Here is a 23,214-nt window from a genome sequence, read left to right as displayed (position 1 = left end):
TGTGCTACTATTCAGCTTGTCGTCTAGTGCCACATTTATAATACATTTTATAATTATAAATTATATCTTATAACTATGATATTTAAATGCAAACATGTCCATCCTATGAGAAGGCTGGCTGTAGATCATTGAAAAATTACATAAATCTCTTAGTCAAACACAATTTCACATCAGCCGATATAGACGTATGGTAAGTAAAGATTTTTGTTTTTAAGAGATGGCATGACTGTTCTCAATGGGTCAGCTTTCAGATATCTTATATCAAAACATCTTCAAAGAATATTTCTACGTTTTTCAGTTCTTTGTTTTTTCGGGACATTTTTCACATGAAATTTGCCAATATTAGCTGAACTTCTAAACAGAATTATTCATGGAGCCAGTCAGGGTGAAGGAAGAGCTCTGTTTGATGATGCTGTTGTTTGGAGCAGACGTGTAACTGGGGGCTGCAGTGAGTCTGGATCAATGACAACACAGTCTGCAGAGCTCACTCCTGACACAAGCTCAAGCCGGGTAGTTATTCTGCATCTTTCAAAATTAAACAATACGCCAGAGACGTGTCTACAGTCTATCTTTATCACATGCTTTTCTTTACGATGGAATGTTTTTCACAAAATTATGAATGCTTTACCACAAAATAAATTTTCTGTGTGAAACTCCACATTTGTCACAAACAGTGAGACAATGAGACAGTGAGACAATTTTTTATCTATCAGAAACTGGTTGTATTGTGAAAACTGGGAGTTACATACCAGAAAGGAGCTAAGGTAACTGCAAATGTGCTAAAGCAATGCCTAACTAACAATGTGGCTGTTGGTTAACATTATCCAATAGTGTGAAAGGCCACGATATCTGAAGAAAAACATCATGAAGATGTTACAAGTACATATAAATAATTCACAATAAGACCAGAAACAAGCATTTGGAAAGTAACATAATATATTTAAAAGGTTAAAGTTTTTGTCAAATCATAAACTCTTCAATATATTACCTGGACCTTATGCCAATCAGGATTACACACTATTCTAGGCCTAACATATGCGGTTATGTTGGCATCATGCCTCAGTAATAAGCTCTGTCAGCTGTCAAAAGGCTGAAGGTTTGCAGATTCCTTTACGTCTATTGTGTGCATGTACTGGATTCCTGTAATGCTGCTGAGCATGCACTCCTAACCTCCTCTCATCCCCCCCACTCCTGTAATCTTAATGCTTGGCCTCTCTCTGCCCTCTTGTGTCCATGCTTGTGAGTTTGTGTCTGACAGCTTTAATTGTGTGGCTGTCAGTTTGCAGACACGGCGTGAAACATTTTGAGGCCGATACACATTGATTTAAAGGCCCTGTTTAGATTTGTATTGGTTCTTACTTTGTAAGACAGCAGAAGGCTAAGCTCTGTCCTGACCCCCAAACGGCACTGTTAGGCTGTTAGTCACACCAGCGCTAGTGAAGAAAACATCTGGGGCTCTTCTCCGAAACCCCCTGAGACATAGACAGCTTCTTTTTTCTTTTTTTTTCAACATGAAGATTGTTCCAAAAGGATTTTTAAAAAAAAAATCTTGATATGAGATAAATACAATTTAAATATTTTACAGGGGGAAGCTTTTTAAAAATAGCTCATTAAAATTAATTTAGCTGAGTAGGAATTAGTTACTAGTAGCCTTTAATGGGTTAAATCCCTATCCCTCACCTGAAATTGTGTTTCGACAAGTAACAAGTTATAACCAGTAGAACTGAGATCTGTTTCTCACCCTTATTGTGCCAATGCACCAAGGTTACAAGATAAACATTCCTGGAAGACATCTAATTTAAGATGAAATATTTCAAGAAGCCCCTTATGCCAAGCCTTCCAGATGTCTCCTTATGCCAGGTGCACACTACAAGACTGAGGCTCACAGTTCAATTGAAAACTCAGTTTGGCAAATGGTTGTTTTCTTGTTCAAAGTGAGTATTTAGCTCAAAACAAACTTTTTGCCAATGGGTTAAGACAAATAAACTTAATTCAAGATACACTCAGAAACCAAGACTTAATATCTTATTTATTTTATAGGTAACACTTTACAATAAGGTTTCATTAGTTAACATGAATTAAGAATTCAGCACTTATACAGCATTTATTATTCTAAATGAAAGTTAATTTCAACAATACATTTAGATTAAAATCAAAAGTTGTGTTTGTTAATATTAGTTAATGCACTGTGACATGAACAAACAATGATCGACTGTATTTTTATTAACTAACATCAACAAAGATGAATAAATACTGACATTTTTTTAACGAAACCTTATTGTAAAGTGTAACCATTTTATCTGGTTTAAAGGATGTTGAAAAAAAATGTTTAACTGGAAAACAAGACAAAAATACTGAACACTGAACAGAAAATGCATCCGTTCACTGCAAAATAAATCTTAATGATTCCTTTTGACTGGTTTTTCAGTTGAAGACTACTTCTTATAGATACTTTTTTTATTTAAGTGAATTTTTTATTTGTATTATTGCACTGGCAGATTTTTAACTTGTTTTACACTTGAAACAACATTCTCATGAAACATTCTCAACATTGTCTGAAAGCAAGCTGAAATATGTAATGCAATGTTGCTTCTCAAGTAAATTGTTCTTCACTTAAGATATAATTGTTTGCAGTGTTCACCCCTTGTGCAGCTCAGAAAAGCCATGTTTTCTATGACAACACTAGTTTGTGATATACAGTAATGAGCAAAATCACCATTTTCTTTTTACAGTGTAAAAACAAGTTCTTTGTGTTCAGTCTTCCATGAAGGCACTTAGCATGACGGCCGTTATCAAACACACTCTCAGATAACAACTAAACAAGACTCCCGACTCCAGCGAGCCGCTGCTAAGATCCTGGATGTGTCTGAGCATCTGCTGAAACAATACATCTATAATGTCATTATCTGTTGTTCGCAGCCAGACAGTCTAGCCTGAGCCTTAATGCAGAAGAGTCCACAGCCTGAAGCCGCCCGCTCTGCATGAGAACCAGGAGCTGTGGGGAAATCCGTAACCCTGGGCTCCTAACGATCGTGTCTGCGTGCATCACCAGAGCCAGGTATTGGATTTCTCCCAGGGTTCTCAAAGTGGTCCACACAGCATGGGGGCGCACTTTTGCCCTTTCTCCTCCTGTTCCGACAAGCCTGGGATCCTGATCAATTAGCGTGGATCCGGTTCGGCGTACTCGCACGAAAGGCTCTGTGTCGCATGAGACAGCGGGACTCTCTTGTGGCCCCGCAGGAGCAAAACACACAACTCATCGGCATGCACGAGGGGCGTTCACGTTCAAGCATGCTTACAAACACAGTGCTCATTCTGTCTTGCGTCAGTTAATAGATCCTGTCATTAGTTTAGCTCTGTAATTAACCAAAATAAGTGAGCTGAAAGCAGTGGAATAACTGTTTATCTTAGTCTTCTGGTAGGGGGTAAACAGTTGGGCAGACGGATGCCAATATTTGAATGCAACAAGTACCACTGGAAAATAAACAAACAGGCCTTAGATAATTACTGAAGTGCATATATATATATATATATATATATATATATATAATATGAGTGTTTCACACAATTGTGTCCAATGACTTGATTTTTTTTTTTTATTCAAACAAACAGATTTCTCAATAAATGATCACAATCAAACTATAATGAAAACTTTTTACAATATATTTTTCATTTACTTTTACTACTTTTCAACTGCCTTTAATATACACTAGCATTAAAAGTTTGGGCTCAGTTAGATTTTTCAAAAACATTGTTATTTTGTGGAAACCATGATTTTAAAAAAAAGAAAGTTAAAGAAAGATAAAAAAATAAAGAACTATATTTATTTGAAATAGAAATATTTTGCAACAATGTTAAAGTTTTTACACTTTTATTAATTGAATGCATCCATGCTAAAAAAATATATGAATGTTTTTTATGTGTTTTTATGTTAAAATATGTTTTTTTTTACTTACTGAGGGAACAGTATAAATTTTATTGTTTTACTCTTGTCCTATCTTAAAATATAAAAAGCCATCAAAAAATATGAATTGTTATTATGGCCATTCATATTATTACTAATATTTGCATATATTAAAAATAAATGTGACATTTTTTTTTCAATGTACAACTTTCCCACAGTGTCATTTATGCCACATAAATAAATAAAAAAAACAAGGTTAATATTGGCAGATTTTTTTTTATTGTGAATCATTTCCAATCTAGCTGTAATTATGAAAACCCTGAATATTTTCTAAACATATGGAAATATTATTTATTTGTGTGTATTTAGGACACACAAAATGCTATTTGTGAAAACAAAATAAATGTCAATTTTATACAAAATAAATAAATAATTGGAATGGAAATGACTGTGGTGGAATGTTTTATTACTTTCAGAAAAAAAAAGACTTATTCAATGATGTACATTTACAGTATATACTGTTGGATGTTGTTAATGCACAGCAAAAAAAAAAAGTAATAGTGAGTGTAAAAAGTGTTTTAAGACAGGGCCAAACGTGGCCATTGTTAAAGAAATCCATTTGCTTAATCAAGTAAACTACTATATTGCTATTGTTAAAATTGACTTGACTAAATTACGACAGACTGCAAGTTATATTGAAGTGAAAGTCGCCATGATAACCTGTCCCAATAGAGTTGTACACTAGAAGTACAGTAGTACAGGAAAGGATACGTTTTTACACAACACTTCATCAACTCATTCACTGTGAGGAATAATATTATATAATATTATAATATTATAATAATATTGCCCTTCTCAAGAGGGCATGCAACAAGTGCAGGATCGCATGGGTACTGGTGCTGCCAGCTGTGGCTTTTCCACCTTGCAGCTAAATGCAGCAAGATTCGCTTCCCATCTGTCTCTTTTAAAGCATGCATCAACCAGGACTGATTGCATCTCCTCCAAGGACTGTTCCCCATTAGACGCCCATTGAGGTCTATAAACCGATGGTTTAACTCTATCAGTGTGCCTAATCCTTCTCTCCTCTAAGGCTGACCCGAGGATTCAGAGCCAGCTGTGGCCGCGTCGCTCACTTATCTGCGAAGAGAGTCATTAGGACCGGTGCTTCTCGCCCTAGGCAGGAAGTGCAAAACATGCTGTCTCTCCTCAGGGTGCGTGATGACACCTGCTTTATCCGACTAGCAACAACTGCTGGGATTAACCTTGTAACAGAGTTCAATGAACTGCAGTCAGGAGTTAGTTGACAAGTGCAATCCAGTGCCCTTTGCTCCACTAATCTCAACAAACAGAACCTACCATAAAAGCCATAAAGCTGTGTGTGCCACACTACGACTGTAATCCACAGTAAACACTGTCCATGCTGTAAAAGGCAGTGTAGCCTAGTGGCTAAAAACTATGGCTGCATCTGAAATCGCATACTTCCCTACTATATAGTAGGTGAAAAACAGTATGTGAGAAAATGTCAGAATTCACAGTATTCTTAAAAGAGTAAGCGAAAAGTACCCGGATGACCTACTTCTGGCGAGATTCTGAAGTGTGCATAAGATGGATGCTTGAAGGCCATGGAAAAGGGTTTATGAATGGTAGTGAAGCGAGGTAAATGAGGCTGGTAGGTCACATGATGATGACAATATGGCGAATGTACATCCAGATTACATTCATACTACCCACATTCATTCAATATAGAACATACTTTTTTAGTGGTATGAAGTAATTACTTATTCAAAATGAGTACCTACTCGAGAGTATGCGATTCTTGACGGAGCCCAGGTGTGTTGTAGGTTTAGTAAACTAGTAAAGGGCCTTTTACACTGAGCGCTATTAAACAATGCGAATGTATGTCGCAATGACGCTCTTGAATAAGAACAATAGATCCCAATGGATCACAGCGCGACAAAGCGAGATTTCTATTTCCGACCAATGTCGATTTAGTCCAATTAGATTTGAGCTCACCCGAGCCACTGCTGTTGTACAAAAGTGTGAGAGTGGTGGGCCTGGTTTGAAAACCTGCATGAACACCTTTTATACAGTCTATGGTGAACACCGAAGAAAAGTATTCCGGAAGAGAGAAGAGAATTGATGTTGCATTCTTGTTATAATTGGTGTCTGGTGTCTGAAGAGCTTGAAACGGCATGCAGAGCGCTGCTTTCCTCTGTGCGTGTCTAGTCAGAGAGCTCATTCACTCTAGAGCTGTCAATCATATTAAGTGATCATAACTCCTGCCCTTCCGAATGATGACGTTCTGTTCATTTCCTCGTTCTGAGTTCAGCACGGTTCCCCACATAAACAACTGAGAGAAACGTTTCTACAGATAAAGCATCAAGCCAAATAAATATATGATTACGACAATATATGTTCTGCTTTTTTTTTTATAACAATAAAGAATGAGAAAAGCTTACATGAGAAATGCCAAGCAGGTGTAGTGTTCAATTTATTATAAAACACGACAACTAATGCACGTCTGATGGTTGGAGGGAAGTGTTTAAGCGTTTTCAACCCAAGTCGTCAAATAGACGCCATCGGAAAAGGAACGTCTCTCCAGACCGGAAGTAATTTTCAGATTTTGATTAAAGATTACCATGAGAAAAAAACTATTTCTGAGTATTACCGTAACTTACGGTACACGTATTAATTCTTCTCTTTTTAGGGGAGGGGGTGTTCTGGTGCCATTGTGTACATTGTGTCAGAAGGGCCACAGTCTTTGACTTCGAAACCTGCTCTATGGGCCAGTTCTTTTTGCAGTCAGTCAAAAACATACAGTGCCAGTGCAGTGCGATTTCCGGAAAAAATTTGTGTAATGAGTGGGTTGTTTTAAGTGAAGACACATAACTAACTAACCAGCTACTGACTAAGTGACAGCGTGTAGTTTAGATACACATTTTGTCAAATGCTATTACTTCTTGCTTTCCTATTGTGCTTCAGCTCTCTTTCCGTTGCAAAACTATTAACCTAAGATTAGATTAACCTAAGGGTTTAGTCTAGTTAATAAAGTCGTTTTACACATAAAGCTGTTTGTGGTTCATATACTGGAGTCCCTAATCTTGCAGTTTTTGGCTACATGCTCCGAGTAGTATGGTTCAGTAAGAAAGTTATTTCCCATACCCCGGAAATTTACGTTTCTTAGCATTGAAAAACAATTAACACTGAGTGTTCGCTGGACGACATGGTTAGTTGATTGTGGTCTTAATTCTTCTTCATCAATTTAATTTTTACAGCTGATCTAAATATTTATAATTAATTATAACTAGCTACTGTACCACGTAAGGGTGTACTACCTGATGAAGTGTTCACACTGAATTTAGATGAATAGGATATAGTTTGTATAATGAATATCACACAAACATACAGGAAGATGACAAAAATTGTGTCTGAGTGATAGTACGCCTTGGCATGTTGAGGGTGTTAATGATCTCACTTCTACACATCTGTGGTTCCTGGTTGAAGACAAATGTGTATTTAACAGAGTGGACCTAAATCATCTGCAGCAAACAAAACAAATAATCAACAGTGTGTTTTCAGTCTCGTCGTGTTCAGACTTTTCAAATAAGATGTTCTGACGTATCCTTCTGGCCACCCTGCTGATATCCTCCGGTAAAATTAGCACTGGTCAATTGGTCATTATCTTTAGCATTATTTATCTTTGTGTGTTCAGCCGGAAGAAAGAAAAAGCAGAAAAGATGGTCTTAATCGGATTAAGATGGACAATGTTGCGTGTATATTCCAAACCAGCATATGTATCTAGTAATTTAAAAAGCCACCAGCTGAACCAGCTAAAAAGTTTGTTATTTTTATTGTTTAAACCAGGTTACATTCACGTACTTAGCTATTAGTGTTTTGAGCACACATCTCATTTTCTCACGGTTTAACTGAACTCATATGTTCGATGTTCTCTCTTGTCAACTGGGATTAGTATGTGCTTCATTTTTCCTCACAGTTTGTGCTCTTGACTGGGAAATGCACGGAGGAAACTTTACTGGAGATGAACTTGAAGAAAGCTCGGTGAGTTGTCCTCAACGTGGTTTATCAAGGACAGCTGCATCACACTGACACATAGAAGTAGTGGTCAGACATGCTTTTTTTAAATGGCTGATGCCAATACCAATGGGCAAAACTACAAGAGGTCAAAACTTTGCCATATGCTGAAACTACAAGAGAATGCCAGATGCAGAGAAGCTTGACAATGCTTTTCAAACAACTAGTCATGTCCAGCTTGAACTGCGCATTAGGTTCTAACGTTCATATCTAAACTTATTATTGTAATATGCCATGTCTGTTGTCTTGTAAGGGCGAGTGGCCACAAACCGAACAACTCCCTGGATTGTGCTGGGCTTGCAAGTGGGCCATGGGGAAGGTGAAAAAACTAGTCTCTACTAAATCAACTCAGGTGAGCTAAAGGCTTGTATATGACTTTTTCAAATAACAAAAAGAATATTACAGAATGCACAGAGACTAGTGGAGTAAGGTTAATTCTGATTGTTTATTTTCCTACAGAGCGAAATTAGACAGTTGCTGACGCACGTCTGTGATGAGATCGGGTTCCTAAAATACCCGTGTAGGACATTTGTGGCAAAGTATATAAACCTTCTGGTTGAAGAACTTTCAACTACTGATAATGCAAGAACCATCTGTGTTAACATTGGCGTTTGCTAATACACTATGTATCGAAGAAATGCAAAATGTCGTTTTTGTCTTTGTTTTTCAAGTGTTCTCTTTAGCTGGAAAAAAATGGATGACATTCTGAGCTAATGGTGTGATTATTGTGGTTTTGCATATCACACAATATCTGTCGCTGCAAATGAAGGTGGAAATGACTGAAGTTTTTTGCATATGTGTCACGTACACTCAGCTTTACACCACTTTATTTTTCCTGCAATAAACTGCAAAATAAAATTTCATGTTATGTGACATGATTCTAAACTCTTTTTTTTCCGATTCTTGGAGATACTTTCACAATCAGATGCTTGAACTAGTATTTTATTGGTCTACCTCATGATAATTTCAGACTCTTGAAATTTGCTAAATAATCAGCAAAGAAGACCATTTGCAGAACAAATTATATTGAGTGACAAGTATGATCAAACATATGTGACCATATAAATAATTATCATAAAATACATAACTGCACACTTTTAGACAATTAGACAATTTATACAGACAACTGGGTTCAAATGACTGCCCATTATATAACTTTGTAATCACAACTTTAACAATACCAGCATTGCATGCAGTGGGCCTGCTACACTCTGGTAACCTGGCAGTTATATTAAGAAAAATGCTACTTAAGCCTACTTAAGACTGAGGTGATGCTCAGCATGCATTTGCGAGAGAAGACATGCACAGCTTCTGTTCTCTGTCTCCAGCTCTGATGCAGTGCATCCTGGTCCAGCTTATTCAGACTCTGGGAGCACAAATGCAGGTCTCGGATGTGATCAGAAAAAGAACATATTAGCAATTTAAAGCTGAAACATTATTAAAATTTTCTGTGAGATACTGCAAGTTGGAGAAGTTAATGTTACTGGTGTGACCGGTCTTCATTTTTGCTCTGCGTTGTGTGGATAGATGAATTTGACCAACAACACTCAGGCCACTTTTTATTCTGCATGAAAAAAATAATAAGTGAATCTGTGGCCTTCTCCCCCCAATATTTTACATCAACTGTTTTCCAGCCACGGTTCCCGCGAACTGAAGGATAGTGATTGGCGGATCGATCCTGAAGCATTGATACTGATGTTGTATCGAAAGAGAAACCTCTGCTATAGATGCATGCAAAATTTCGTGTGAAGTGGTTAAGGAGGAGATCAATATATACACACACACATATACATATATATATATATATATATACAGTACTATGCATAAGTTTAGACACCCATGCTAAAGTTGACTAAAAAGAGGAATAAAAAATCATCTTTTGGAAATTGAACTTAATGCCTTAATTTAAAAAAATAGGGAAAAATCCAACCTTTAAGGACACCAATTTTCTTTGTGAATGAATAATGTATCGTAAATAAATAAATGTTCTTCCTTAAAATACAGGGTGCATAAGTTTGGACACCCCTATGTTAAATTCCCATAGAGGCAGGCAGATTTTTATTTTTAAAGGCCAGTTACTTCATGGATCCAGGATACTCTGCATCCTGATAAAGTTCCCTTGGCCTTTGGAATTAAAATAGCCCCACATCATCACACACCCTTCACCATACCTGGAGATTGGCATGGAGTACTTTCCATAAGATCATCTCTCAATGCAAATCAAACCAGCTGTTAGGCTAACTGAAATAAAACCATGCCAATCTCTAGGTATGGTGAAGGGTGTGTGATGATGTGGGGATATTTTAATTCCAGAGGCCAAGGGAACTTTATCAGGATGCAGAGTATCCTGGATCCATATAGTAACTGGCCTTTAAAAATAAAAATCTGCCTGCCTCTATGGGAATTTAACATAGGGGTGTCCAAACTTATGCACCCTGTATTTTAAGGAAGAACATTTATTTATTTACGATACATTATTCATTTACAAAGAAAATTGGTGTCCTTAAAGGTTGGATTTTTCCTATTTTTTTAAATTAAGGCATTAAGTTCAATTTCCAAAAGATGATTTTTTATTCCTCTTTTTAGTCAACTTTAGCATGGGTGTCTAAACTTATGCATAGCACTGTATATATGGGCCTGTTCACACCTCTGATCGGATAGCTATCTTATTTGTTAAACTGTTCCATTTACACTTGGCCATATAGATGTGTCTCCGCAAAGCGTACTATTTAAATACGATCTTCAATTCCTAGGCTACTGTATACGCAGATTTATGGAGTTCATGTCAACGAAAGCAACATATATGAACGGCATTTTATTTATCATCAGTTCATTTAAAGATCAAAGACCACAATAGAACAATGAGCGGCATCAGCACTGGTAATATCTTTAAGCCTCCAACTTTTAATGAAGATGATTATGTGCATCTGCGACTTGCTTTCAGTTTAATTTGAGGAAGTTTGCACGTCGGCTTGCTGAAGAGATACTCATCTGTGGTGAAGGGTGTTGCAGTGGTGCAAGGGAGGAGTAAAATTGATGTGGTTTTAACAACTTGTGGTTTTACAACAAATTTCCACTTGTCCAGTTTCATCTGGAATGCGTCTCAGACCCCCTCCTGAAGTGGTATGAGTGATCGGATTTGAATCAGTCTCGAATCCGTCACTTATGTACTTACATATATTATAATGCTGATAGATGCATTGAATGTTAATATAACTTCTATTGTCAGGATTCATCTTTGTTTTTGTCATTCATTTCCCCTGTGTAAGTTTATATTTACTTGGTTGTCATTGTTGTCCCTGTTTGTCTCCATGGTTTCTGATTAGTTTCACCTGTGTCTAGTTTAGTGCCTCAATTTGTCTTGTGTATTTATACGGTTTTGTTCACTTTTTTTGGTGTAGTCTGAATGGTTGTTGTATAGTGCTCCTGGGGTTTTTCCTGGGCCTTCCTGTGCCAGAGATTTTGGTTTTGTTTTATTTTGAGTTGAATAATAAAGAAGGACTTTCTAAAAGCATTTTTATAGGATATATTTCCTTTTTCTAACATGTTGTATTTAGTAATGTGACAATTTCCTCTGTCTAGTATTTTTGCAATATTATTATATTATCATTTGTACAAATATGTCAATCCATTCATCAACCCGTTTTATCCTCTATACTATAGTGTTGTGATGTTGCTGGAGTCCATCCCAGCATACGCAGAAATATATTTTATAAATTAAAATATTTTTTTGTTGGCTGTAATAAGTGATTTCCTTTGTGAGTTAGTTGTCCCCTTTGACACCAGCATCTTTTGTTAACCTGCTGCATCAAACACTAACTATCAAACAAACACATGGGCCATTTATGCTTGTACATCAACGAGTGCTGCTTTTTTAATAAATTGCTATTTATACATTGTAGAAATTGCCACAAATGGCATCATCTGGTCAAATCAAAGTAGTTAAATGATTTAAAATCAATTTTAATATGATTAAAAAAAATTTAAAACATAAAAAAATATATATGTTATGTAATACATTAAGACATTTATGAAGTGTACCGTATAGTAGGAATGACCTACTGTAAAACTGAAACACATTTTGAGATACAACACCAAGCTCAGAGAGATGTTATGGTTGTTAATGCACTATTTTGTTTAATCTGTGGTGTTGTCATAAATGCGTACCGTGACTTTAAAAGGTGTTGACGTGTCTGCATCCATAGCGACCACCGTTTTGTCCACCGTACTGCCAGGCATGCTGCGCCGCCGGCCCACCCTGTCAGTGAGTGACTCTGAGAAGAGACAGAGAGAAAGGAATAGGTGTTGATTCTAGGATCAGAGTTGACCAGAATAAGCGAACCCACCAAATGAACAGCTTAGAAACAAACAAAAATCAATAACAGTACTGGGAAATTAAAAAGTTGTTCTTCTTTTTGATCTAAAGAGATAAAAAAGTGTTAATGGGCACAGCAGGAAAGAATCTTGCTTAAGGCTTCCTATTGGTCAAAAAATATGCAATTGATCGAATGTTCTGGGTGGTTGGTAAGGCATTGCATGAAAATCCAATGAGAGGAGATATATGCAAATACTCCGTCTGCAAGGAACTGTGGGAATTTTAGGATTGTTATTTGGCATTGTTTGCCAGACGTTTTCCATTGGATTATGCTGGAACCCGCCTGATCTCATGAAAATGTGTCTCTATAGCACGCATTGTGTTTATCGTGCAATTTATTACGTTTTTTTTTTACGTGCATATGATACGCATTTTTCGTGTGCATTTGATACGCACTTCATTGCGTGTAATACACACGCACCCCACACCACTAATCCTAACCAAACGTATAATACACACGCACCCCACACCACTACTAAACCTACCCTAAACTACCCATGCATATCCTATGCACGTAACAACTTATTTTCGCGTATAAATTGCACGATAAACACACTGCGTGCTATAGAGACGCATTTAGTGTGACCGGGTTGGCTGGAACACTCTTTTTGATCAGGATAGTGCTGCTCATTTCTTGTGGGTAGCTGCCAGTGCATTGTTGCTAATATGCTAAGGTGTATTTAGCATGTTACTATGCAGCTGGTAAGGAGTTCTTGGTGCTTGCTAGGATCTAAAGTTGCTAATATGTTTTGAATGGTTGCCAGGGTGTTGCTGTGCAGTTGTCAAGATGTTTTGAGTGCATTAATGCATTGCTATGTCTTCTGAGTGGTTTCTTTGCAATGTGACTGCTTTAGCAGTTTGCTTATTGGCTCAAGTCAAAAGGCCCACCCAGTACTATGATATGCGGCTTCTGTGGTAGCGTCACTATTCAGTCACATGTTTCGGTCATGCACGGCCAGATGGCTGAATCTCAGCCTGAATCAGCCTGTCAAGACGCTTGGCATTCATCACACGCCTGCATCTCTGTCTGCACGATTGATGGAGGGAAGGAGGGAACAAGTGTTTGTGCGGAAAACAAATGAGAGAGCGAACGCAGTCAACCTGAAAGACAAGATCTATGAAATTCATCCTACTGTCTCCATCTTTGCACAGTCTGAATCATGTCAAACTCCAAACAAAGTGAAGGAAAGGCTTCTTTGCCTCGCTGGTTTTGTACTTGGAAAGATGCGTCACTAACAAGATCTGGAAGCCCTTTTTTTCTATTTCTGACAGCACTTTTCCTGTGCCTGAATTGGTTATTACAATAAGAAAGTCTCATATACTACACTGTAAAAAAATATCCTGTTACATTTACAGTAAAAATTTTACAGCTTATAACTGTACATTTCATTAAGTGGTACAGTATATTGTTAATATATCTACTTGAACTACCAAAAGCTGCTTTTTACCATAAAATGAACCGGTAACTATAATAATACAATAGAAAGTCACACCATGATTTTATATCCACATGACATTTAAATAATGCAATAAACATGAACTAAATAACCTAAAAATGTAACACAAAACACCCTTATGATAACAAAAATCACAAGAAACAAAATTATTTATATAAAATACAATCATGTGAAGTGTCATCATGCACGTTAAACCATTTACAGTTTTTCACCAAATATATGGTAAGCCAAGAGTTAACCGATTATTTGGTTAATTCGGTTTTTAATTGAAATTTTCTTACAGTGTAAAAAGAGCATTAAATTCACTGACTGGGCGTTATACCTGGAAATAAACCAATGATACGAATTACTAAAGATAAACAATTATGTGCTATTAAATATTTCCACAATATAAAATAAACAAGGATCTGTATTGCCACCTCAGTCATCATTTCGTATTGGCTGAGCAAAACTAGACATGATCTAACAACATGGAGGAAGAGTGATTAACAGCCCTGCGTAGGTATCGACATATGAAGATTCCATCTGTGTGTGTGTGTGTGTGTGTGTGTGTGTGTGTGTGTGTGTGTGTGTGTGTGTGTGTGTGTGTGTGTGTGTGTGTTAGTAATTTCATTGGAGAGATGAACAGATTGGAATGCATGAGAGAGAAATCTCAATGCCGCCTCTTGCTTATGTTGATATCACAACATCCTGATCCATATGTTAATATGTTAATCATAAAAGCAAGACCATTTGATCTTTGACTTCAATGTTTGAAACACTTAAGATTCACTGGGTTTATGGGAAACATTCGATTATAAAGTCTATTAGTGAGCCGCAATAGGTGTGTAAAAATATATGAATAAAATTGGTAGATTCGGCTATTCTAACTATTTAAATATACATTAATTGAGCACACAGACAGCCATACAGACAATTTTTAGAATATTAATTGTGTCTTTTCTGGTGCTTGACAAACTTCTTAAATTTTCTTCTGTTGTGCTGCACGGAATACAAAGTTATAAAGGTTTGGAACAACACAAGGGTGAGTAAATTTTGACCTTTTTTTCTTTTCTTTCCATTAAGCTACAATAGCCTATTATTATTTTAAACAGTTCATGCAGCATAAAAGCTCTTACGTGGCGAAGTTATTAACCTTACACCAAAAATTATGGAAACATTTTTTTCTTTATTCACAGATGAATTGCACACCATACGACCAGGAATATTAAGAAAATAAACAGGTTCAATTTGGACTTCATGTTGTCAAGTCAAAGGCACCGTGAATAACAACTACAACAAAAACATTCAGCAGCTCTCCATCAGCTGTGGTGAAAAACTCTGAAAGCACTCTTTGCCCTGAATGATGCATACAATGCCATTACCAACCTGCAAACTGGTAATTGGTTCAGCTATTCTTTCATCATTAAGCTGCTTGATCACGATGGATAAAATGCAGCGCAAATGGAAAAACATCAAACAGCAATTAAGAGACGGCTCCAACATTCCTCCACTCAGAGCCAAGTGTTTATGAAGAGTGGAGACGGTAAAATGCTTTCATATTGAGAGGACAACACAAGGGGCTCAAAGAAAAGCCTCCTCTGGCACGGACCTGCGAGCAGGGGGTCTGAACTCTTGACCGTTCTGTGCATATTTGTCCAGAGCAAACATGCTGACAAGACAACAGAAGTTGCTGTGGAAATACTTTTCATTTCAGAGTGGACAAAAAGTAATAAAAGTAAACCAGAAAGTAAAGTACGTTGGGACAAACTTGTATGTTGGCTTGACAAAGCCTTGTCTAAAACATTTATAAGCTTCCTAGCATGTTTCATGTTGTTAGCATGTCTTAACATTCTGCTAGCTTATTAACAGTTATGTTTTAAAGCATGTTTTAACACATTGCTAACATGCTTTAGTAGGTTGCTAACATGCTATAGCAGGTTGCTAACATGAATTAACATGTGGTCAAAATTATTAAAATGCTTTTAGCATGATTAACATATTGCTAGTATGAATTAGCATGTTGATAACGTGCTTTAGCATGTTGTCCTATGATAGTCATTAAGCTATCTAGTGATAGACAGCTTCAATACTCAATAAGTATTGTTGTAATAAGTCTTGACACCCTCAAACAAAAGTTTTGATCGTCCGTTTAATTAAAATTGTGGCCCCAGTAACTTTCTTGAAATAATAAATTAATCTCTACTGAAATTAACCAACAATATAACAACAATTCCATATAAGTTAATCAGTTCAGCCCCAGATGTTGGGCCATTTGCCAGAGAATTACAGCAGAAATGTGTGGTGCTAACGGCCCTATTAATCTGCATTGAACAAGATGCATGGCCCAGCTGTATAAGAGACGTCTTCACCGGGGTGCCACCGTCCTCCATCCGATCTCACAGAGGACTTTGTCATTCCAGGAAATTACATAGAAGTGCTACGGTCTCATTTAGCATTCAAGCAGGCTATAACTCACAGACTTGTCTCATTTACTCTTAATCTAAATGCACGTTCCTTTCTTCAGGTCTGGCTCGACTTGTCGCAGCAAGAGATGAGTCTTTGCAGGTCCTTCAGTCTGGTAAGACGAAGGCCAGGGACACAATATTTTTTGACTTATTTGGCAGCAACGCTCTTCTCAAGGTTTAAAAGCAAAGACGATAACATAAAAAGCAAAATAACTTGCGCTGATACTTTCAGCAGGGTCAGTATCTGGGTAACGTAAGGTGACTGGCAGGTATAGGTACTGCTCGCGGATTATGAAAGACATTAAAGACGTGTCAAAGGAATAGACAACACAGACAATTGATTTTAATACCAGAGACAGAATGTGATTGCATTGAAATTATAGCCTACTTAGCAAATTCAAGTTTTTTCAAGCAATGTTCCTTTCAAATGCACTTAAAGGTACAATATGCAAGAATTGTGTATCAAAATATCCAACAACCACTTGCACAGTGTTATATTTCTTTCAATTGTGTACTTCCATTATTCTAAATGTTTCCAAGAATTTGTAAATTCAGAGACATTCACAATTTTAAAAAGTGCCCGTCCCGGTTTACTTGTCGCCTGTCAATAACGTAATATCCACGTTACTCCTGGTTTCCGCTTGTACTGCCATAGTAACCATGTATGTTATTCTAATGTTGATCAAGCTTACTGCTAGTTTCACATAGCAAACAAACTAACACATAGAATAACATTATAACTTTCATCACACTTAAATGCAGTTTAGAATGATAGTGTAACGTTAGACCAAGTGAAACAGCCTCAAGTTTAATACGTCAAATAAACTGACCTGTGTGAGTAGTAATTCAGCACTTGCTGGTAGTTCGTTAGAATTAAATATCCTTATTCCTTTATATCCTCAGGTCTCGCGTGTGGCGCCGATATCTGTCTCTCATTAGCAATCGCGACCTGCTTCCTACCACAGTCATGTTAAAAAACATGAATGTTTTCACTCATCCATAAACATTATTAGATCCATCAGCATGACAGCAAGTCTCATCATTCCGCTTATCACTGCGTCATCAACCTACGCCTTTGTTATTGTAAGAGGTTAGCGACCCCTAGCGGCACATTTTTTATTATTACATATTGTAGCTTTAATGCATACAAGACTTCTTTCAAAAACATGAAAAAAAACTGTGATGTGAATTATTCTGGCCCACCCACACTTTTAGAGGCCCACCAATCATCCACTTTCTGCATCCGCAACTGGCTCACAGTGATGGCGATACAAAACACATTGTTCCAAGAACAGTAAACAAAGCAGCATATCATTATCCAACAATTTACTTTGTATTTTGTTCTAAACTTTGCCTGCAACGGTGGATCCGCTACTTTTCTTCTTATATCCTTCCTAACGCATGTCCTATTACATGACTCATTGCTGCCCTCTGACATCTTGTTGAGTATAGAAAAGAAATTGTACTGTGCATGTGTCGAACATGTCAAGCCGTGCTCATCTGCGGTTGAGAGTATACTTTGAAAGTTATGTGGACATGACTGTGTGGAAGACGGAGTGGAACGCGGATAAATTGAAGAATACCCAGGCCTTGAATGCCTTGACATGTACAGAAACACATAGAATGGACGGTAAATGCTGCTTTGACGTTTGTGTTGAAGTGTCAATCACTGAGCAGTCTGCTCTCTTTGTTCTAGGAAACCAACGCAGAGCCAAACTCTCGACTGCACCTGTCTCTCTCGAGCCTCTGAATATGTCAAGTCAAAGAATTTATTTTGTCTTAAATAGAGAAGCTAAAGCAGCTAAAGGCCTGACAGATTGCAGATCGTTCACGTCAGCCATCAGCTCACATTCACCAACTCCACAAAAGCTTTCATCTCAGCAGGCCTTTATCAATCTCATCAACTGTCCGAACTTACACCACCACAAGAGTTTGAGCAAAGTTTGAACAGTGCAGTGTTTCTACGGAAAATATCTGCCATCACTTAGTAAAACGAGAATACACAAGATATTGAAGTTTTAAAAAATTGTATTTCTGCATACTTGAAGATTAGAAAAATACTGACTGCACTAATAACTCTTTGAAAAGAAATAAGAGACATTAAATGTTAGGATGCTCTCTTAAAAACAAAAGTTGTAAGTGTATGGGTGGTTGCCAGGATTGTGATAAATTCGGAGATGTAGAATTGGTTCCCGTTTAATTCAAGAGTGTGCATTTAAATTGAGTTGTCCAACCCCGCAGGAAGTGGAATTAGAATTTGAAATGGAATGAAAGAAAGAGGAATTTACTGAACAATAGTTCAAAAGCGATTCAGCACAGATTTAACTACTGATTTAATAATTTGCTTACCGGTAATCAGTTTTTTGTCTAAATAAAAATCCATATACTGTATATTTACATAAAAACTTATTTAAAACATATTTAAACCCTATTGTTTTCCAGGGCACTACTATGTGGTTCCTAAGGTTCTCTGGGTGGCCAAAGTCAAAGGAGCCCACCTTCAAGTCTCTATGACATCTTGATTGGGGTTACTTCTTTGGTATAAGTCAATGGGATTGGTTAGAAATTTAATATCACACTTCTCCGCAACAAGCTGCTTGACCTACGGTATCACACAAGGGTCAAGTTAAGCACCAAAGTTTAATACTTAGCATACACTAAGGAATGGATCGTCTTGGAGAGAGGAGAAATTGGGAATACATTTTTTTTTTATAGAAATAGTGTTACGTATATAGTATTCTCTGAACCTCTTGCTGTCTCACACACACACACACACACACACACACACACACACACACACACACACACACACACACACACACACACACACACACACACACACACACACACACACACACAACACACACACACCTAATCAGTGCAGGAAGCAGAAAAGGCCCCCGGAGGCTGTATATTTGGGAAGTTTCGATTCACCATTATAAAAAAAGGAAAAACACTTGTTTATGAACTCAGCCGAAGCAGTGAAATACTGCTGAAGGCTTACAGCAAAAATGGATAGATATTCTTACAGCAGAACTTTAAAAAACAGTATTCCTGCTTCAGGTTAACTCATAGTGAAGGTGAAGTGATTTAAAAGTAATACTTTTGCTCCAAGTATCAACATTTTTAAAACATGGATATGAAAGGAAGGAGTTCACACCGACTTGCCCAGAAAAAGCGCACAGGTTGTGAGAAATCAAGATAAATAAAAACGCAACATAAAATAAAACGTCTAGAAATACCAAAAAGTATCTGTGTACTTTCTTCACTGAGTAGAATATCTCCAGACCAGATCTCTGTTTGTCAGATGACAGTTGACAGTTGTGAATGAGAAAACGTATATATTCACCCCAGAGAAGGAAATACATGGATTGTATTTGATGTCAGGTTTTTTTTAGTCTTGTAAAATGCCACACTAACAGAGTCTCATGAACGTTATTCACCAAAACCTATTGTATACCCCAGAACTATATAGCATGTGTAGCATTGAACCATTCAGTGATACTTTTTTGTTTCTTTTTTAAAAGCTTGATGCTGGTTGCTGTTCACTGCCATTATATGGACGAGCACGAACGGGACTTTTTTAATTTTTTTATTCTCTTTATGTCGTCCGAAAAAGAAAGAGGGGGATCCGGTATTAGAACAACAGCAGGGTGAGTAAATGATTACTTAATTTTCATTTTAGTGTGAATTAACCCAAAGCAAGAGACTCTCCAAATAAAGAAAAAATATATATAATTGAGTCTGTCCAGAAACTAATGATGAATATAGGCTACGGTATATAGCGTACTGCACAGTTTTCCGAAAAGCATTTTCAGTTGCCCACGTGAACTGTCCGACTAGCATGCGGCCGGTGATAGCCAAGTCTGTGCTTCTAAAGGGCAAAAGACTCAATTCAGACGAGTAGGGAGAGATGGGTGTCCCTTATTTTGCCACACTAAACGTTATATTGGGTGTATAGGGTGACAACCCTAATGTTATGTGTGAGGAATTATTATTGTAGTTTTTTTTTTAAATATACAAATATGCAAACCTGTGTATACTTTGTTTTCATATTTGGTGACTTTTTGATTTTGTGGGTGGTCCTAAAGGGAGGAGTTTGGACACACTGATAAAGCACTGACTCAACCATTGTTGCTAAACTAAAAAATATAATCCAACAATGTCCCATCAGTGTAGACCAGATTAAATGTATAATCCCTTCTGTTCTTTCTGGAGACCCATTCTTGTAGTCTTATCAATAATATCTTTAACATATGATTACTTTCAGTAAGACAATATTCCCACTATAGCATCAAAGCAAAAAACAGGAAAGGTTTGCTCTAGTGAAACCAATATCAACTGATTAATCAGCCATTATTTGGCTGTTAAACTACAAAATAATAATATTAATAAGTCTTAGCATTATCAGTATTTTGTATTGTTTGCCAGAAGAAATAAATGCCGTTCAATTATTATTCTTTTTGGTCGTACAGTACTTTTCAATTGCATAACTTCCTGCTTAATAAAACATTTGAGCAACATTTGATTAGTGTGTGCCTCATTAGCTATCATTAAAGTCTACTAATGGTATTATCAAATACAGTTTACATGCTAATTTGAGGACCTACTGAAGAGGATGGAATATACAAAAACATGCCTAGTCCCTTCAAATGTTGCCTGCACAGTCACTTGATTTAAAAACAAAAAGTATCACGACATGCTCCAAAACTTTAAAAGAGAGAGGAGGAATATCTGAAACCTGGGCACCATTTTACTCAGACACCAAATGCACACTCTATTCTGATTGAAAACTATAATCAGTCAAACATGTCTGTCAGTTCCTCAGAGCACTTATATTCCCATCGCTCTCTAGGGCAAATTCTATTATACGATGGATCGTATAATGGATTGATGGACGATAGTCAATATGATCAGAAAATGAAAAATGTCACGAATGCATAAGAGTACAATGGCACTCTCTGTAACCCCAGCAAAGTACCGCTTTTATCCAAGATAGACAGAGAAAGATGAAATCACCCTTGATAGCAGTGCGGCAGCGGCTCCGTGACAGAACATGCTGTCTGTGCCTGGACCGGCCCAGAAGTCTGTAGTAGTACCACCTCCTCCCCAGAACTCTCCTCACTGCCCCTGACATGCTGTCTGCGTCTCACGGCCTTCAGAACGATTGACTTCAGAAACTGCTGGAAGTCTTCACTTCAAAAGCTCCTGTTGAACTGAATCCCAGCCAGTAGAGTATGCATGTTCTCCAGATTGCTGAATCTGATTCTGCAAGTCAGGACTGCTCTTGAAATGACATGGTGGAGAGTTTCGAGAGAAAGGGGGGAAAACAAGGGGGGTGCCAACTCCTCCCCACAAATAACCTCTGTGATTTAGGAATGAAAACTACAGTGAGGTGTAAATTACAGTGCAAACATGTCTTGAGCAGCTCAAAAAAAAAAAAAGATATTGAATGCATATATTAAATTACAGGGATAGTTCACCCAAAGGTGAAACTTCTGTCAACTCACCCTCACATTCTTCCAAACCTCTATGTTGTAGTTTTCTGTTAAACTCCAATAGAGAAATTTTAGATTTTTATCTTGGAACTCTTTTCAACTAAAAGTGCATATTGACATCTGTCAAGCGCCAAAAAATTACATAAAACAGCATAAAAAAAAAACAAGGTAACAGTTTACAATAAGAATTCATTTATCTACATTAGTTCATTAGGTCATTAGTTAACATGACCTAATCATGTAAATGATTTCTAAAGCATCTATTAATCTTAGTAACAGGTGTGCTCGCTATACACCGATGAGTACAGAAACTAGTGACATAAAAATGTGTCAAAATGTGTGCATGCTTTAAAACTTTGCATTAAAGTTGTTATCTGTGCAGAAACAGATAACTTACATTTTGGTCTTACACAAAACTGATTTGGGGTCACTTTCATGGTCAATTTACAATCCTTTTTGTAGCTTGACAGATATGCACACTAAGTAGTTCACATTTTTTCCCGTTATTGTTGTAAATAAATGTATTATAGCTTATAAGGAATTCTGCATACAGGCTGACACAACTGAAGACCGTTTGTCCCTTCACACACCCTCAGTTAAAAATCCAATCCGTTAACATGTTTGCAGTGTTCTGGCAAGGCATTTGACCCCCTGACCTCTACGACAACACTAGCCGGTGATATAATGAGATTTACGAGCCTCACAAGAACATTTCACCTTCCTGATGAAATCCTTGTTTCTGAGAACCAAATGTCAACAACCTCTCAAACAGAGATGGAAACTATTTTTTAAAAATGATTTATATGCACCCATCACAATAAAGGTAACTGATTAATGCAATACAGTACGTATAACAAACCACCATGCTGTTTGTTTTTATATCTAGGCAGAATATTCAGCTCCAGAAAAACTTATTTCTCAGAAACCTCATAAAATGACCCATTCCCTATTTCTATTTTAAGTTAGTTTTCACTACTGTAAAAACCTAATAAATGAATATGCCATTTACACTACACTCTAAAAAATGCTGGGTTGTTTCAACAATTTGGGGTCAAATATGGACAAACCCAAACGTTGAGTTAAAAATGTAATTTAAAAATTGAACCCAATTTTAACCCATATTTGACGCAAAAATGGGTTGAAACAACCCAGCATTTTTTAGAGAGTAGCATTCAAAAGAGTCAGCAAACATATTTTTTAAATGTTTTTGAAAGTAGTATCTTATGCTCACCAAGACTACATTTATTTGATACAGTAAAAACAGTAATATTGTGAAATATGTTTTGTGAAATTATTTCTATTTGAATATATTCTAAAAAGTCATTTATACCTGTGATGGCAAAGCTGAATTTTCAGCATCATTACTGAAGGAATGACAATAAAGTTGTCATAATACTTACCCTTATGTTGTTCCAATCCTGTATGACTTTTACTTGTCACA

The 23,214-nt window shown here is 36.9% G+C and overlaps 2 protein-coding genes across 9 annotated transcripts in view; one reads left to right on the top strand and one right to left on the bottom strand.

Moving 5' to 3' along the window:
- The window catches only part of dab2ipa (DAB2 interacting protein a), a 101,390-nt gene that overhangs the window by 55,338 nt on the left and 22,838 nt on the right, over positions 1–23,214 (bottom strand). For 6 of the 8 annotated variants that reach the window (XM_079638268.1, XM_079638272.1, XM_079638278.1 and 3 more), the window contains one exon: positions 12,164–12,270. In XM_079638268.1, the coding sequence (XP_079494394.1) occupies positions 12,164–12,270 (107 nt within the window). Of the gene's footprint in view, positions 1–12,163; positions 12,271–21,294; positions 21,559–23,214 lie in introns of those variants that run through there. The other 2 variants (XM_079638273.1, XM_079638274.1) reach the window with 2 other exon arrangements.
- LOC307011959 (antimicrobial peptide NK-lysin-like) lies at positions 7,378–8,884 on the top strand. The gene is made up of 4 exons (XM_079638108.1): positions 7,378–7,555; positions 7,899–7,963; positions 8,250–8,348; positions 8,456–8,884. Exons 2-4 carry the CDS (start codon positions 7,919–7,921, stop codon positions 8,612–8,614), a joined length of 303 nt encoding a protein of 100 aa, XP_079494234.1. The 5' UTR covers positions 7,378–7,555; positions 7,899–7,918; the 3' UTR covers positions 8,615–8,884.

This window comes from Phoxinus phoxinus, assembly GCF_949152265.1.
Source record: "Phoxinus phoxinus genome assembly, chromosome: 15".
Classification (NCBI taxonomy): Eukaryota; Metazoa; Chordata; class Actinopteri; order Cypriniformes; family Leuciscidae; genus Phoxinus; species Phoxinus phoxinus.
This window is presented reverse-complemented; position numbering and strand designations above follow the sequence as displayed.

Bases quoted from the DNA above. Each gene is read 5' to 3' on its own strand.
- LOC307011959 (XM_079638108.1), top strand. From the start codon at position 7,919: ATGCACGGAGGAAACTTTACTGGAGATGAACTTGAAGAAAGCTCG. The intron at 7,964-8,249 runs GTGAGTTGTCCT...TTGTCTTGTAAG, and splicing joins ATGAACTTGAAGAAAGCTCG to GGCGAGTGGCCACAAACCGA. The intron at 8,349-8,455 runs GTGAGCTAAAGG...ATTTTCCTACAG, and splicing joins TCTCTACTAAATCAACTCAG to AGCGAAATTAGACAGTTGCT.